At 37.6% G+C, this 19,008-nt stretch overlaps 1 protein-coding gene across 1 annotated transcript in view; it reads right to left on the reverse strand.

Annotated features, from left to right (window-relative positions):
- LOC148015856 (short-chain dehydrogenase TIC 32 B, chloroplastic-like) overlaps nt 1–10,947 on the reverse strand; it is a 154,190-nt gene extending 143,243 nt beyond the window's left edge. The window contains exon 1 of the mRNA XM_087664827.1: nt 10,798–10,947. Within this exon, the coding sequence (XP_087520953.1) occupies nt 10,798–10,915 (118 nt within the window). The 5' untranslated portion in view covers nt 10,916–10,947. The remainder of the gene's footprint in view (nt 1–10,797) is intronic.
- Nucleotides 10,948–19,008: the final 8,061 nt, after the last annotated feature.

Consider the following 19,008-nt stretch of genomic DNA (forward strand, 5'->3'; position numbering starts at 1 on the left):
AGTTCCCACATCTTATCTCTCTCTCTCTCTCTCTCTCTCTCTCTCTCTCTCTCTCTCTCTCTCTCTCTCTCTCTCTCTCTCTCTCTCTCTCTCTCTCTCTCTCTCTCTCTCTCTCTCTCTCTCTCTCTCTCTCTCTCTCTCTCTCTCTCTCTCTCTCTCTCTCTCTCTCTTGTTCTTACTCCTACCATAGCTATTATTTCTGCTTCATGTGTCCACTTCAAGCTCACTCCCTTCAACTGGTATCAAAGCCATTGTACCAGCATTGAGGAGCTCAACTCGACATTGCTTTAATTTGTGGAGAAAAGCTTCATGAAGCAATGACAGCCATGGATTCTTCACCCCAAGGTATGCATTAGGCTCTACCTTCTCCCCAACTTCTTCCTATCAACAGAGGCTTGTCCCAAGGCTTCTTTGGGACTTATTGAGCTTCGTCGAGCCTTCAATACCATAAGCAATAACAGCCACAATAGCAAGAATGACCAATGTGATTTGCATTTGGCTATCATGCTCCTTCTCTAGCTTCATTCCACCTCTCCCCAGTTGGAGCCATTGTTCCCAGGGCACCTGGCAATCATCCTTGATACTCCCTAACATTGATTATGTGAGTCTTGGAGCCCCCAAACCTTCATTTCTTGCTGTCATAGATATCAAACCTAGTATTATACATGTCTGAATAGAGTTTTCTCAAACATTGGAGCTTATATATGCTTTTCGAAATGTTTGTATATTTATGTATTAATGCTAGATACTTTGGGGATAATACAGCATTGATGTGAGATGGCATTGGACTAATTTGAGCACTTTTTTGCTCAATTTTATATATTTTTTTTCATTGCTTTTTATAACAGGGTTTAATGCTATTTTCTCAATGAAAGAATATGCTTATTGCTTCTGGGTACTTATTGATCATTCCGAGTGATGTACCGATACTTATAGTTCATGTTGCATTCTTGATTATGATTTTGGATTGCCTTTGAGCTGAGATTGGAGCTTTAGATCTTGACACTAGTTGTCATTCGTTGTTATGTATGGTTATTTAATGCTCCAATAAGAGCTTTGCAAGATGCTTGGGCTAGATATATACTACTTGGATCTTGGATGTATGGATACCTTTTGTATGATGCTTTGAGCTTTGAATGTTTGTTTAGCATTCAACGTTTGTTCCAATGGGAGCCACTTCTTGATATTTGGAGATTATATTGAGCTTGAGGATCCTACAGTGAGATTGTTGGACTTGGTGACATGCACATGCTCTTGTCATTCTTTATGTATGCAGTTGATGCTTAGTGGGCAAATCTGATATTACTTTTGGGATGACACCCATATTTGTCATGATGTCATTAATTATGTATGCATCTTGGTTGGTTCTATACTGAGCTTCTGTTACATTGTTCAGTCCATTGTTGTAAGAAGCTGGGAATAAGGACTTAGTGTAAAATAATATTGATATTATGTTGTGTCACACTGACATTGGTATAAAAGGAGAGGACATGTAAATTTTAATATCTTTTTGACACATTAATACAATTACTATCCTTCTCTCCCATCTTGCTCACAGCTTCTATGGCTTCTCTCTCTTTCATGTCTTTCGCTCTCCAAATCTAATCTTTCTCTCTCCTTGTCACTCTTCTTTCTCTCTCTTCTGCAGTCTTCTCTCTCCTCTTTCTCTCTCCCTAGTTCACTCTCTGACAATAGTATATATGTGATGGTAGATAGACTCACCAAGGCAGCCCATTTTATTCCAACCAAGATTCAATTTGCTGCCTCTCAAGTGGCCAGTCAGTTTATGGAGCAGATTTTTAGACTACATGGATTACCACATGTGATTGTTCATGATAGAGACTCAAAGTTTATGAGTAACTTTTGGCAGGCGGTATTTATATCTATGGGCACTAAATTGGCTCCATCTACGGCCTATCATCCACAAACTCATGGACAGACAAAAAGAGTCAATAAATGGTTGGAGACTTATCTTCACCATTTCTGCTATGATGTCCAAACTTCATGGGATTCTTGGTTATACTTGGTTGAGTTTGCTTATAACAATTCTACCCACGCTAGTATTGGAGTTTCACCCTTCGAGGCTTTGTATGGTTACAAGTTGCCCTTGCCCATAGTCATCTTTAATGAAAGGATTAATCCTCATGGGAAGGAAGAGTTAGAAAGAATACAGACCCTTCTTCAGCAATGCAAGATGAATCTTAGGAAAGCTCAAGATCAAATGAAGATATATGCTGATGAGAAGAGGCGGCCTTTAGATTTCCAAGAAGGAGAGTTGGTCTTACTGAAGGTGCCCAAGTCCAGGTACTCTACATTAAAAGATGGATCTAGTAATAAGCTTGCCCACTGGTTTTATGGCCCTTACCAGATCCTTAAGCGAATTGGAGACTTGGCATACAGATTAGAGCTTCCCTCTTCCACAAAGATTCACAATGTCTTCCATGTTAGTCAGCTCAAGCCTTTTTATGGTGATCCAGTGGATATAGTTGATGAGCTGCCACCTATTGATGAAGAAGGTCTTATTCAGTACATCCCGGAGACTGTTATAGGTCAGCGTGAGAAGAAGCTTTGATCTCGTTCTATCGTGGAATATTTGATCAAATGGAGAGGTTTACTACCTAAGGAAGGCCTGATTCGATATCGGATGAGTTTCCTTTCTTAAGGGATACATTGGTTGGCTGAAGCCTATTTATTATGGAGCTAGTGATGATGTAGACAGGATTAGGACAGCACGCTATTTTAGAATAGTTTTAATTGTGCCTAATTTTCAGAATTAAGCTATCTACATGGACTTAAAGTACTCTTCAAGAGCTCCATTTTGATATATGGCACGCCTCATTTGGACACTTCTACTAGAAGTTATGGCAAATTTGGTCCAGTAGGGTCTATTTACATATATGTTTACACAACAAGCTATCTACTTCATTTTGAGATTATATGTTGAAGATTTTATGACTCCATATACTTTTGAAGTATTTCAGATCATGTATATAGCTGAGATCTACTCTTGTTCTTCGATTTTAGTCCATATGATTGGTCATACTTCATTCATTCTCCCATTTGTCAAGCTGTAAAAAACAGAGTAGTACTATGTTCTATCCATCATTTTCTAATCTTTTAGGTTTGTTTTTCAGGACAAAAACTTTTGGGAAGGGATGGATTTTAAGAAGCTGGGAACAAGGACTTAGTGTAAAATAATATTGATATTATGCCATGTCACACTGATACTGGTATAAAAGGAGAGGACATGTAATTTTTCATATCTTTTTGACACATTAATACAATTAATGCCCTTCTCTCCCATCTTGCTCACAGCTTTCATGGCTTCTCTCTCTTTCCTATCTTTCTCTCTCCAAATCTAATATTTATCTCTCCTCTTCACTCTTCTTTCTCTCTCTTCTAGAGTCTTCTCTCTCCTCTTTCTCTCTCCCTAGTTCACTCTCTGACAATTGTGGCTCTAACTAGTCTTGTTTGTTACCCATGAGACCCACTCTATGTATGATGGCTATGCCTATGGGATTTATCTCAGTTTGACACACTGATTCTTTGATAGTTCTTAGTGCCAATCAGATATCCACTCATCGATAGTTGGAGCTATTCCTTGGCAGTGTTGGCAACTTGTCTTATATCAATAATTGCCTCTCTTTGGTATTTATTTCTTACTGATATACTTAATTTTCAACATGTTGTAATAGCAGTTTACTGTATTGTTTATGTGGGCAGTCCCCTTCATTCGACAGTTCTTTGCATTGAGTTTGTGGAAATTTTATTACTTGGTTAGTACCCCTTGTTTTTAGCTTGATTTGGTAGTGGTTTTAGGGTTGTTTGTAGTAATTACATCAACCTATTTAATAGTTTGTGCACTTGCATGCCTTCATTATGGTTGGTGGCTCAATTGATAGTGCTATCTTTAATATTACTAAGTTGGATGGCACCAACTACACCTACTAAAAAGCCCAAATCTGGCAAGTTTTAGTGCAAAAAATACAGGTTAGACAACTAGTAATCTCCAAGTAGCATCACCTCTCCACCCTTGAAATAAGCTCGTCAAGCCCGAACTTATTGATAGAGATGATTGGGCTGAATTAGATGAGCTATGTAAGTCCACTATCATGTTATTCCTCACTAAGAAAGTGTTCTAGAATGTTATCTCTAATGGGCAATCCACATGGAAATTATGAGAAAAGATTTGCAATGTCTATGACAAGCAAAGCTCCACTTCTCAGATGTATTGGCTAAAGCAACTCATGGACCTTCACATGAAGAAGGAGACTTCTATATTAGCTCTTAAATGAGTTTCATTCCATTATCAACCATTGGTCTTTGCAATATATTGAATTTATGGGCACTCTTAGTCCCTTGTTTCTCTTGGTTACATTGCTAAAATCATGGGATACCATTTGCATTGTTATGTGTGCCAACATACCTATTGATAGATTATAATTGTTGCAGAATATAGAGGGTGCACTCTTGATTGAAGAGATTAACAAGAAGAATGTCGTTGCTTCCCATACCTCTCATGCTTTGACAATTAGAGACAATAATGACAGGGGGTAGTGATGATTGTCATGGTAGAGACTCTTAGCAGTCCCGCTCTCAGTCATGTGGATAGTCTCGCAGTAAATCCTGTGGCCATAAGTTCTCATTGACTTGTCATTACTATGGGAAAGCATAGCGTATTGGGCCGCCATAAGATGTGCGAGAACAAGCGCAAAGAAAAGGACAAGGATAAAAGCACAATACAAAATGATGATTGCAACATTGTCCCTAGCCAGTTCAATGTTAAGATTGAAAAAATTAATGTTGTGCATACTGATTTTGATGATGATTTCATACTTGTAGCTTTTTCTATCGATACTTCACAACTGACTGATGCTTTGTTAGGATATACTCAGTGTTAGTTGATAGATTCAGGGGCTTCTTTTCATGTAACCCCTCGTAGAGAGTGGTTTTACTCCTATTGTAGTTTGACGTGATCTATCCGTTTAGGTAATGACCTAGCAAGGGAGATAGTTGGTACTGGTGATATATAGTTGTAGTTTGGTTCAGGTTGTATGTTTACTCTTCATGATATACGTCATGGACTAGCTCTCACAAAAATCCTTATCTCTACTGGCACTTTCGATTATGCAGATTATGTAGTTTCTTTTGGTGATTTCTCATGGAAGATTACCGGTGGAAATATTGTCATTTCATGTGGTACTAAGTCCAATGCTTGTATCCAGGTCAGTTGATTATATTTTGGTAGTTGATGCAGTGCCACGTGTATCTCTTTGGCATCATCGCCTTGGGCACATGTCCTTGAAAGGAATGAAAATGCTTACTCGTTTACAATATCTTTTGTCCCTTTACTATAAGGGCTTTGAGTCTTATGATCATTATTTATATGGCAAGCAGACATATAATACACATAAAAAGTATGGTATGATATGAATGGGTGAGCCATGATTGGCTCTTGTTCATTCTGATGTACGTGGTTCCATGCCTTGCAAGTTGTTAGGTGGCACAAATTATTTCATTACTATCATTGATGAATATATACATAAAGTCTAGGCATATCCTATTAAGCAAAAATCAAAAGTCTTAGCTACATTTCAGCATTAGCTTGCTTTGGTTGAGAACCAGTTTGGGTATAGGATAAAATGCCTATGATAAGATAATGGGGATGAGTATGTCTCTAAAGCCTTCGAGCGGTTTTGTGATGAGAGGGGTATTCAAGCGTTAGTTGACCACCTTGTATACCCACCCCAGAATGGTATGGCTTAGCACATGAATATGACAAATTAGGAGCGAGTTCGCATTATGCTTAACCAAGTAGACTAACTGGAGTATTTTTGAGCTGAGGTAGTTACTATGGCCGTACACTTGATAAATTGGTCCCCACATAGTATTGCTCTTGACAATTAGGTTGTAGAGGAGGTATGATTTGAAAAGCCTTCCTCATATACTCATTTGTGTATCTTTAGTTGTGAGGCTTTCTACCATGTACCCAAGGACAAGCACAATAAGCTAGATTCTAAGTTTAGGAAATGCATCTTTCTTGGTTATGGGGATGTAGGTGAGATGGGCTATCACCTCTGGGATTCGTAGACTTGAAAGGTTATCCATAGTCATTATGTTTGTTTTCTATGAGAAAAAAATGCATAAGCAACCCGAGCATATCGTTGAGATACACAAGGTGATCATTTAGGAGAAGCCTCGTACTACTATATAAATAGCTAGATAGCTTGGATAACTAGTTGATGCCCTAATGGCCCATGTCCCCGATGCTCCACAGGATGTATAGACCCCACACCAACTTTGAGGCGATCTACTAGAGATAGACGACAATTTGTGGTTTGAGCCCTTTATATATTATGTTATGGTGACAAATATTGGTGAGCCTCTTACTTATGATAAGGCCATGCACAAAGATGATAGCCACTAAGTGGCAAGTGTGCTTTGCCATGCAAGTGGGTATACAAAGTTGAAAAGTACCCTGATACAATGCTAGATTGGTTGCCAAGGGCTTCAAGTAGGAACATGGTGTGGACTTTGATGAAGTCTTTTCTCCATTGTGAATATGACTACCTTGCACTTGGTACTGGCTTTGGTTGCTCACCTTGACTTGGATATTTATCAGATGGATGTCAATATGGCTTTTCTTCATGGGAGCATGCACGATGAGATTTACATGGAGTAACCTAAGGGCTTTGTAGAACATGGCAAGAAACACCTAGTGTACAAATTAAGGAAGAGCCTTTATGGCCTTAAGCAGGCACCTAGAAAATGGTATCACAAGTTTGATGCCTTTATGCATTCACATGGATATTTCTGTGGTGATATGGATTGATGTTTATATAAGAAGAAGGCTCGTGATGGCAACCTTATGATTTTGATCCTCTATGTGAATGATATATTAATTGTTGGAAGTGCTCACGATGAGTTGGATGTCTTGAAAGGCTAGCTCAAGAATAGCTTTGAGATGAAGGACATGGGACAAGCCTCACATATTCTTGGGATGTGCATTATGCATAATGGCTTAAGAGACTCCTCTACTTGTCCACAGAAGGAGTACATTCAAAAGGTTCTTGAGCAATTTCATTGCTATAGGATGTTAAGTCTATTGGATGTCCTTTACCTTCAGACATGAAGGTTAATCAAGAGGATTTGTCTGCAATTTGATAAGCAAAAGGCCGAGATGGCCAAGATCCCTTATACATCCACAATGGACAGCTTGATATATGCCATGATAGCCACTCATCCTAACATAGCATTTGCAATGGAAGTTGTGGCACGCTATATGGCTATACCTAACCAATGACATTGGGATGCTGTCAAGGGTATCATGAGGTACTTGAAGGGCACAACAGCTATATGCATCTATTATGGTGGTAGGGATACAGGAGTCATGGGATATACTAACTTCAATTATGTAGGACATGCAGACAGTAAGAAGTCCATCTCTAGCTATGTCTTCACCTTTGTTGGAGGTGTTGTTTCTTGGATGTTCAGGGTGCAGAAATGCACGGCCCTATTTACTACAAAGGCTGAGTATGTTGCAATCACTGAGGCTTGCAAGGAGGCTCTTTAGTTAGGTTGTTTGGTGGCAAATGAGTGGCATTCGATTGGCCAAGGGTCTTCCATGTGAAGACAAAACACATTGAGGTGTGTTACCACTTCATCAAAGAGACCGTTGAGGACAAATATATTGAGCTTGTCAAGATCTCAACGATCAAAAATCTTGCAAATATCCTCACCAAAAGTCTCTTAGTGAAGCATTTTGCCTTTCTTAAGAAGTTGATGGGCATTGGATGAGATAACGTCTTTCCTCATCCTGTTGTACTTATGTACATTTGTACTTTGTCACTTTTTTCTTGTTCTCTTCTCAGTAGGGGCACATTCACCTTTAAGTGGAAAATTATTAGGAGTAAAGGTGCATGTGCTAAGCAGCCCGTGTATTAGTTACGTTGACAGTACCTACATACATGCACACATGTACATTGTAGGTAGCAGGCACCCATCACATTGTCACTTCATTCTTTATTCTTTTAGTAATATTTAAATAAAGGAAAGGCTAGTCACACATTGTGATTGTTGGAGTTTTCGTGTGTATATATATATATATATATATATAAAGGGAAGGCTAGTCACACATTGTGATTGTTGGAGTTTTCGTGTGTGTGTGTGTGTGTATATATATATATATATATATATATATATATATATATATATATATATATATATATATATATATATATATAGGGAAGGCTAGTCACACATTGTGATTGTTGGAGTTTTCGTATATATATATATATATATATAGGGAAGGCTAGTCACACATTGTGATTGTTGGAGTTTTCGTATATATATATATATATATATATATATATATATATATATATATATATCCCCCTTGCGCCATAGCTCATACTTATGCTCTATGCTTTCACTTCAGGGCTCACTCCCCTAAAAATTTATATCGTGAAATTAATTGGTCTAACTTAGTCCAAATGCCTCTTTTATTGATGAACCAACTTCTATTTGGTGTCTATTTTCTAATTATACATCATTTGATGGATTTGGACGTCTATACCAAATTATGGTATTTTTCCTCCTAACTATCTTAATTAGATAGTTATAGTAGTTGTACATATTTCACTACATTTAGCATTATGTTTTATGAGGGATTTTCTTCGGATTACAATCCTCTATATTTGCACGGATGTATTTTCTCATAAGCTCTTTTGTATATTCTTTATAAATCTTATTTCCATTCCAAGCTTTGAGTACCAAACTTCTTCAGGCCAGGTAGGCTTGTAATAAAACATAGGACTTAGTTGTAGAGAATAGGGGTATATAAAATCGTATGAAATACATGTCCATTATCTTTTTAATCATTAATCAAGTATTGCTTTTGAGGCTTCCTTGTGTGGACCTCTCATCATAGAGATTCAATAAATAAATCAAAGATGCTTTTTAACCCTTTTTTATTAGTAATCCTCAATATGTTGAAGTATTTGCATCTGCAAGAGGGTATTAGTAATATATTGTTAATGTTTGTCAATACAAATGGACAAAATTCCCTCATTTTTTTTGTCTACTTAGCCTATGTACAAAAGCTATGGGTTAAGTTTCCTAGGATAAAAACAATTATAATTATCTATTCTCTCATTTGCCTGACTTAATACAACATATTAATAAATTTACCACCACAAAGAAAAAGAAGAGAACCTTAGTCATAACACACTCAGCCAGTTCGGGTAAAAGGGCATTCTTGACAAGCACGAATCTACTAGCAAAATCCACTATGAAGGGAAGCTTAGCACTAATCTTAGCTCTTAGTTGATCTTTGAGCCCATCAATTCTATGTTGCTTAGTACTTGGCCTGGAGCCTCTCATGGAGTAGACACAAAGACTCACTCTCAATCTTCTGAAGAGAATTCAAGACGATCAACTTTGGGCCATCTTGATTACTAGTTAGTTATCTAATGCCTTGATATAGCTGGCAAGATTTGGCCAAATGTTAAATGGTTTGATATTCTCTTTGCTCCCCTCATTGTTACATTGCAGCACTCCAAGGCCACCCAACAATTGGCGATGCCTTGGAGAGCCCAATGTAGCTCCTTTCACTAGGAAGATATAAAGAGAGTGAGGGAGGATGCTTCCCTAGCGACTAATATTCGGCTTTGCTCTCATGCATACAAGGATGAATTTTCTCCTACTCACCAAAATGCTAAGTCGAGTTTCAAGATTCAATTTTAAAGGTTTGGGTTGTTGGCTTGATGTTTGGGATCATGCATCTATGTCCCTTTTATTGCCTAGATAGGCTACTACCCAATTTGAATTGAATAGGATGGAAGTGGAGTGGCTTTAAGAGGTCTTTTCTAGAACTAAGGAGGGATAGCCTACTTCCTTCCATATGACAAGTAATTTCTTGTTGCTAAAGACAAATCTAATTTCCGAGAGCCGAATGCTAAATTGCTCTTGAGAACCATGGAATCATGGTGGAAGGATGAGTGGAGAGAAAGATTTAAAACTTGGAAGAAGTGCTTGAAGAAGGCATGGAGGCCGCCTCACCATCCTTTAAAATCAATGCCTTGCTCTAGAGGGTCTCAACAAATAAGCTTGCAACTCAAGATAGAATTTCCAAATTCATGCATGTGTCCCTCTTATGTGTATTCTGCAAGAGGAGTCTGTTAAACATGTCTTTTGGGACTACCGATAGGTCCAAGCTTTATGGAGAAATTTAAGGAAGGCTTTGGAGAAATTGCACTTGCATCATTTAGTGTACTTGAAACAAGTTCTAGGCAATCGAGGCAACCTCAATGAGGCTTCAAAGAAAATGTGGAACGTCTTAAGGGGCATTGCGCTATTGCTCCTTTAGTGTCTTCACAATAATATTATTTTCGATTGGCTTAGAACTGACTATGTCTCCCCTAGCAATCTATGTAATGGCATTTTTGCTAATGTTTATCATTTGCTTGCTAGAATGGCCAAAAAGGATGAGACCCTTAAGAGTGTTGGGAAGCTCTTTAAGGGGCTGATATAGTGTGTGTACCTCCTTTTCGATGGTGATGTAAATATTTCACCCGCAATATATATATATATATCTATTATCGCATTACAATGAAAAAAGAAGAGACCATTTACTCTGTCACCTCGATGCCTTAATCCCGGAATCGCACCAATTTTAATGCCACAACATCCTTCAAAGGAGCCTCTATATACCAGGAATAACTTTGAAGCGTTGCTAAAGACGGACAGAGCGAGAATATTATCTGACCAACTGGAGCCTGAAGCAGGAAGGAGCTTTACCAGTGACAATGGCCGTGAGGCGAGATGCATCTATTCCCTGTGTCACCTCCTCCCCCGTGGAAGACGACCCAAACCCCTCCGGATGGCTGGTGCTGCTACCTCCCCACAGCCAGCTCATGTTTGATATGCGCGCGCGCGCGAGAGAGAGAGAGAGTGAGGGAGAGAGGTCCTGATGGCTCTCTGACAGAGTTTACGTATTATTGCCCTCGACAGTGCGTTGCCCGTAAAGGTACCAGTCTAATCGCTCGTTCTCAGCCGACTTGCACTCGGTTGCTCCGCCGACCGTCCGTTATTTGTTTTTTCCTAAAAACCAAAGCAGCTTGGACACACTTGTTCACATCTTATGCGCACAACGCCGCACCTGTTGAGGTCCCAGATCCAGAAGCCTACCATCAATCGATCCTTATAACAAGAACGTGAATCGTTTCTTGATTGCCTGATGAGACTTGCTTCAACGCTGGATATGATTACCAGTCACGACACGCAGAGAGGAGAGGCCAGACAATATCATGACTCAGGATCGCCACCTCATCAGCCAACCCAATTTGCCTAGCCAATCTAACACGTTTTTGATAAAGCATCATTGTCTGTTTTATAAAAAGGAGTTAGTGCTAGTAGTACATTTCTATCAAGCTCTAGCTCATTGTATGGGGTGAATTTTTGACGGGCTTGAATCAAAACTCTATTCTTTCCTTTGATCCTCCCACCATGAGGTATCAAGGATCCCCCTCATGCCAACCCAATCGAAAAAGCATTAAGGATTCGTTACAAAACCCACAACAAATCCATAAGATCAAGTGTTCTTCTCTCATGTTTCAAATCAACCACACAATTCGATCTCCCTACCAAGTTTCCTTGCATACAATCAAGCACATCTTCATTGCTGAAATCCCAAGGTTAGTAGGCTAACGTCATTTTTTATGGCTTTCCAACAACTTTTACAAAAATGTGATCTAAAGTTTATTCTATTGGACCCAACTTTGTGGCACATGACCATGCAACGTCAATGTGGGTTATAGTTTACAAAAAATGCAACGTAAATTTTGTATTTGCCTTGATTAGTATTTAGATTAAGAATGCCTTCTTAAAAAGATGGAAAGAACGATGGAGTATATTTTCTCTTAACTTTTTGAGCAAATCAATTCATAGTCTTTAAAAAGAGTGCACTTTAAAACGAGACAAAAATGAAGACTTTAATTGATAACAAGGATGTATGATAAAGTTTAATTCTCGTTGATTCTCTTAGTTGCAAAGACTGAGCTACTTCCTAATAGATTTCCCTTTTATCAAAGAAGTCTAAATTTACAAATGAAGTTGGGATTTCAAGGTTCATAATCATGATTTCCCTATTGTTGGGATAAAGAAAAAGCTTTTACCTTCAATTTCATGATGTCCTCCTCTACCTCTTCTTCTTCCATCTCATTGGGAGGAGGTGGGCAATTTATATGAGAAATTGGATCTAACTTTGTTTGCATGTTAAAGTTCTTGTTAACTGTATAAATGATGGATGTTTGATCATCCTTTCCATCCTGAGAAGTCATGATTCAAATCCAAACTTAAGAAAGAGAATTTTATCAGGAGTTTTACAAAAGGATAGGCCAATTTGTACTATGAATTCATGAATATAGAGAAAGATAAACAAAGTAAGTAGAAAAAGTTTAGTTGGGCCAAGTAGATACTAAAAGAAATAGTTAAGGAGGAAAATTTTATTGAAGATGGTTGGTCATCTACCTAAGTATATGATCCACCCCACAAAAGTGGCCATGTATGAGTAGATAGGGAGCACATATATGTAAAGAAAGGTCTATGCCAATTCCACCATAAAGCATGGTAGTTGGCAGCTCTTTAACACTTATCTTCATGTTATTTCTATACCTTAATCATATATTAGTAGTAGATTGATTTTTGGCATCAAATTGGCTAATGGGAGAGGCCATAGCTCAGGTAAGTTACTCATGAATATATATGTGCATCACGTGAGTTCAAAATAATGTATTTTTAAAATACAATCTTTATATATTTTTTACATATAGAAGGATGTAATATAAAGATATTATTTACAGATTGAATAGAAAAGGGTTATATTTTATTCGAGGAAAAATCACAGATAAGGATATTTATAAATAGGCTTTGAACACATGTGATGTAGAGGATATACATATAGTAACTTCCCAGAGGGCCATGGTGATTTGAAATCCAATGCAAAAAAATGTGGAATTTGCTTTAATAGCTTGTGACTTCCACTTAGCAAGCCCTAAAGGTCTAAGACATATCCATACCCTAAGTATAATGATATAGTAATGGGAATAGAAGACTTAGGCTATTGCAACCCATATCTTGTATCGCTTTTGAATAATTATGATTTTGACCTATCTATGTTGAATAAGGATACTAAAATAATTGGTTTAAAGGGTTGTAATCTGGCTTGTGCACACACACGTAGTTAGGACACTCATGCACAAGGAATTGCGTAACCACCATTTCAAAATATTACACCCACTACTCTTACACATAATGACCACAAGAGCACTTGAACACACAATTTAAGTCACTCATGGACACTTCCTCATACACATCCCACATGCACATCACATAGACCATACATTGGGTCACTAGCACATAGAGCACCTATCCCCACATATATAAACACTTTTCTATAGAAATCGCTCTTAGACACACCTAGTCCTAGTTCACAAGCACACAATCACTTATACTACCATCCCATCTATCACACACTCATTGAGAGTGAGTTTACCTCAATAGTCCATAGGAGACACACACACATTCTTACGTCCCACACATTGTGACTTACATCACAATCTCATTTTCCCTAGCCAAACAATCATTTCTAGAGTTCCTTAAAATTATTGCAGGCTATTTAATGGCTACTTTTGTAGCTTTGTGGAGAGGATATAAGATTGCATTGGGTTCCTCTCGAGGAGGTCAGTCAAAATATATGTATGTATCACGTGGGTTCAACATAAGGGATTTTTTTAAAACAAATTTTATACATTTTTTAACATATAGAAGCATCCCATATAAAGGGGCTACTTACAAATTGAATAGAAAAGGATTATGTTTTGTTAAGGATATGTCTTAAACGCATGCGATATTGAGGGTATACATATAGTGAATTACCCAAGGGTTCCTTAGTTTCCTTATACTAGCTATTTTTAATGCTTTATCAAAAGTAAAGGAGCATTGAGCTATGATTCATCTAAATTTTGAACACCAAGAGAGATGATCGCATGCATTTTGGAATTCGTTAGCAAAAGTACCTTCAAGGCTTCATAGGCACAATCTTCTATTTTAAGGATAGTGAGCACGGCTGGTTTAGTCTCATTTGGCTCCTCTATTCCCTTCACTTAGATGTACTTATGGATTTCTTTATTATTGATGGAAGCTAGAGAAGCTTGCACAATTGGAGTTGTGAGCTCTTTTAAATATAGAATATCTTGTAGATTTTCATGCCAAGAACTATCATTCCAAAACTACCTTAGTCTAAATGTATTCATAATGTGTTGAGCTTTTAAGTAAAACCTTAGCTTTTTGCCAAAATATAGTAGGACTACTTAATAACGATCTTCAAAATCATCTCATAAGAAGCATAGAAATTGGATTAAGTAGAGGTGTGTGTGAGATTTCATTCTTTTATAGCGTTATCTAAAAAATTTTGGAAAAAATACTTAGAGAAATAAAGCAATGTTTTATTAAGACTCCTCTAATCCAACCATATCCACACATGGAGGTTGCATGGTGATTGAGGAGTACATCAAGCCAACCATTGGAGCTTTGAGTATTGTATGGTAGAAAAGTGTCATCAACAAGGTGATTTGTGTACGTAATATTTTTTTCATTATGCTCGAGAGTACTATGTATTATGCTTATAGTGAAAGTACAAGCATAGCTCATGATGTCCATGAACAAAATTGTGAGCTAATAGGCAAATAGCCTTTCCCATCTCCATTCAATTCCATTGTTGGGACATGGATATTGTGGAAAGAGTGTGGGCTAGACATAAATAAGAGTAGATTATGCTATGTTTTCCATGAAGGGTCATGCTAAAACCTCATGACAACTATGAGATAGGTCAAAGAGTGTGAAGAAAAGAAGAAATGGTGATGGAGTAGATTTTTCTCTTCATTTTTTTCTTTCTACATTGATTCTTGTATGGTGAAGTGCAACTCAAAGTCAAAAGGAGCTTATCAAGTCAAAATTACATTAATATTTTGTAAGATCTGCTTGTTGATTCAAAATATTTGCCACTACAATTTCTCTATCATGATTGTTCCTATAGAGTTACACTATAACTAGAAAAGGTTCACAATTTGTTTGTGGAGCCAACCACATTTCTTCCAATCTTTTAAATTTTATGGCATGAAGTTAATGAAGTTAGATCATTCTAAGAATTAATTTGCATCACTCTAGAGAGTTATTAGCAAGATGGCTTGCATTAATGGCCCTATTTCCATCGATATCACATAACTTATGCTTGTGTCATCCAGTTGCCTATAAGCACTACAGCTGCATTGCATAATTATCCTAGGAAATGCACTAGTGCTTCAACATTATTGCAGCTTTATAGGACTCACTTTCTTGTGCTTGTAGCAAGTGCACTTACCTACTCTAGTTGCATCAACTACTAGTGCACTTACAAGAGAGTGATAACTACACTTGCACTAGGTGAGAAAGTTCATACCTTGTGGCTTCAGAGAAATAATACACTCGCACAAAATTGTGGAATTGCATCGTGCACTATAGGATGGCATCAAGTTTCCCTCACATTGGAACATGACTTTCAAGCCATTTACACTTGTGAAATAAATGAATTTCAAGTAATTAGACCAAGCACTCTCAATCTAAAGGGTGGCATGAGGGTAGATGAAATTGCACTTGGGTAGAAACATTGCACCCATCTCAACTCTAACACAACCCCTTTCTCAACTTCCTTGCACTCCACTTCCATCCTCAACCTTTCTAAGGACTCAACATCCTATTGATAAGATTGTACTTAACCTAAAGGACCCTGTAACATATAGGAGGTAAACATAAAACCCAATCCCTTCTAAAATTGAAAGCATCATCCCCTAGTTGGACTCATCCACTCTCAAATGAATTGATCCGTAGGATGAGTCAATAAAAATAGAACTTCTTCAATGATGGAAAACATCCTCATTCCCTTGATAAGCTAATAATGGGCAATTTGAGACACCTAGTTGTGCCTTTGTTAGCACCAACATGGAGCTAGAGAAACCCATTAGCACAATTCTAGCCTATTACTTCTTGAATCCAAAAGAGGGCAAATGATGCATACATGTCTTGGCCACTCTAGACTTTCCTTGAGTAGATAAGAAGAAGAAATGGCAAGAAAAAAATCAAATTGAACCTCAATTTCTCCCCTTACCCTAGTACCAAACTTTAATGTTTAGCTATGCACTTGTGGTGTTAGTCTAAGCTAAGGGAGGATAGCTATAGTGCCACACCCCAATGGGTAAATCATGCATACCACCATTTACAATCTAAAGGATGGGATAAAGCCCCTGTCAATAATCATGAACCAACCATACCTAACACTATGATCAAGGCTTATTGTATAATCCATTATCTAGGTTGTCAAATTCTAGGCGACAACATAAAAAATTCCACGCCTAATAGAATTTCTAAAATAGAAAATGTTCACATGGGTACCCATCCATGAATATTACCTCTACCATAACATTCAAGTGCTTAGAGCTCATAGGAAAAAACTCCACCAAAAACCAAAAGACTTATCAAAAGTCAAGAAGGTTCTCAATAAGGTAGAAAATGAATTGTGCCCACTCATACTATCGAAGAATTAATGGAGGAAACTTAACACCCCATTCTTTGGAAATGGCAAGTGACCTCATATCTATGGGGTGACATGCCACTTGAACCTAGAGAGTATCAAAGAGCTAAAGGTAGTTCTTTGCTATCTTTATCATAGAATAGGTAAAGGCTCCATGAAATATTTTGGGTGGATTCTAGAGCTTATGGGATAGAAGGAATGGAGCCAGGATTAGACATAGAAAATATGCTTCCTCCATGATCAGAACATCGTAAGGTACATTATGTCTTGCTCCACTTTCCTAGGGACAAGGAGGTACCATTACTAGGATGCAACATGATAGATTATGCATTGGATGCACACCCCATAAAACATATCATAGTCGGTTCCATTTCTAACTTACTTAAGGGGCCTTTCATAGAAATTGCAAGGACAAAGAATATAAGGATAGTTAATGGATTAGAGTGGCTAAGCCACATTGAAGGTGTCACATATCAACCAAGTTATGAGACCGATGTACTTGTGTCCCCCCAAACCCCCCCCCCCCCCTCCTCAAGAGAATATTTGAGCTATTACTTCACCCAAACCTAAAACAAGAAGGATGGCTTGAGAAAAACCAAAGTTACAAGCCAAATCTATGAAGAGCATCTCTAATGGTGAGGCACCTTGTTAGGACATGCTAGCATATTTCACATTGCTTGAGATGGAAGATCACGTCATTGCACTACCTAAGGTAGAGGAAGGTGCAGATCCACTCCCAATATATAAGAGAACATAAAATGTACATGCCCCTAGCTAGGGCTAGAGGAAGCAATATTTTGTAGTCACTTGGACACCTTTTCCAAGTAGCAATTAGCACCATTTGGATCCTACATGATTCACCAACCTTGCTAATTTGTTGAGGGGGAGGGGGTTTTTGAGTCTATTTCATAGTAAAACATCAAGACCTCAACCTAGCAAGGATATCTGAGGAACCATGTACTTCTACAATCACCTTAACATCAATATAACACCCATCTAAGAAGGGCTACTTCACAATCGATCAAAGATAAGAGTAGCCAATAGGAGACTTGGTTCAAAGAGAGTATGAAATGAGGGAAAGCTAAGTATCAACTCCATTAGCATAGACACATATAGTCTCCTAGAACATGGTTAGCTTAGGTCTTAACTTAGCACTTGGATAATCATGATTGATATGTAGCCCTAGATAATCATGTAAAAAGCTTCTTATCTTATCAAGTCCGCATGTCCTTGGGATATGGTATTGTCAGACCACCATACACCCACTTTACACACAATGCACCTAATATGTAATAGTTTTCTTATTAAGAGTCTTGCAATGCTATAAATACACATAAAAGAAGATTACTTAATTATCCTCTTACACAATATTTGTTGGACATTCTTTAGAGACATACCAAAATAAAAAAGGAAACATTCCTTTTTAATCAATTATTTGAAAACAACATTGTCAAACTTGTACAACTAATCCACTTTGGGACATATATCCCACTATTGGATACCACAACCCTTTTGGATTCCAAGTTTCCCTAGAATTGGGCCTTTTGATGCCCATACATCAAGCTACAAAAGGATTTCTTCTCGAGTTAGCTTAGTAGTGGAGTCCTCCTTTAGTTAATAGCCTAGTCAATTTAGCAAGTAGTGAAGTTCCCACTAGTTCCCCTCCCACCATAGGACGGAACCTTCCTCCTGTGAATGTCTTGCCTTAGGCACTACTCTTAATGCTCTAGACCAAACCATCCTTTTCTAGCTAAAGTGGAAGAATTCATAACCAATGCAACATATAAAACAATGCTTTCAATCTATTACCTAGGTAATACAATTAAATAATCATGTTTATGGTATGCATTCATACAACATTATAGGTGCTATTCAACTAGCATCATCCATATTCTATACATCATGTAATTCCAACTACCCCACTTTCAAAAGGTTTAGAAAGAACATTTAAATTACAATCTAATGTAATCTCACAATTGATCCTAAATCGATTTTAGTTTTCCAACATCTAGTTTTCTCTATCAAGATTTGAGTTAGTTCCTCAATTTCATAATTTGGTCTTTAATTCATTCCCTCTTTATGCTAGGTCCTTTTGGGTATCCCTAAGAGTTAGTCTTAAAGGGATCCATTCAAGGAGGATTGGTTCTCTACTAAGGTCTTCACAACTATCATTGATTAAGAGGAGAGACTACATCCTTGATAGTTATTAAAGTTTAAAAAGCTATTAACACAGGTTTCCCAATCCTTAGGTTAATGTTTTTGACTTTGCCTGGAGTCTTTAAATAACTCTCCTTTTTTGTTATTGTTGACTTCCATTATCTAGTGGTCTTGTTATTCTCCTTTTATCTTATTATATACCCCATACACCTTTTCTCATGCAAATA

The sequence above is a fragment of the Lygodium microphyllum genome, chromosome 23, assembly GCF_053477565.2.
Source record: "Lygodium microphyllum isolate KBCC chromosome 23, Lygodium_microphyllum_v1.1.10, whole genome shotgun sequence".
NCBI classification, from domain to species: Eukaryota; Viridiplantae; Streptophyta; class Polypodiopsida; order Schizaeales; family Lygodiaceae; genus Lygodium; species Lygodium microphyllum.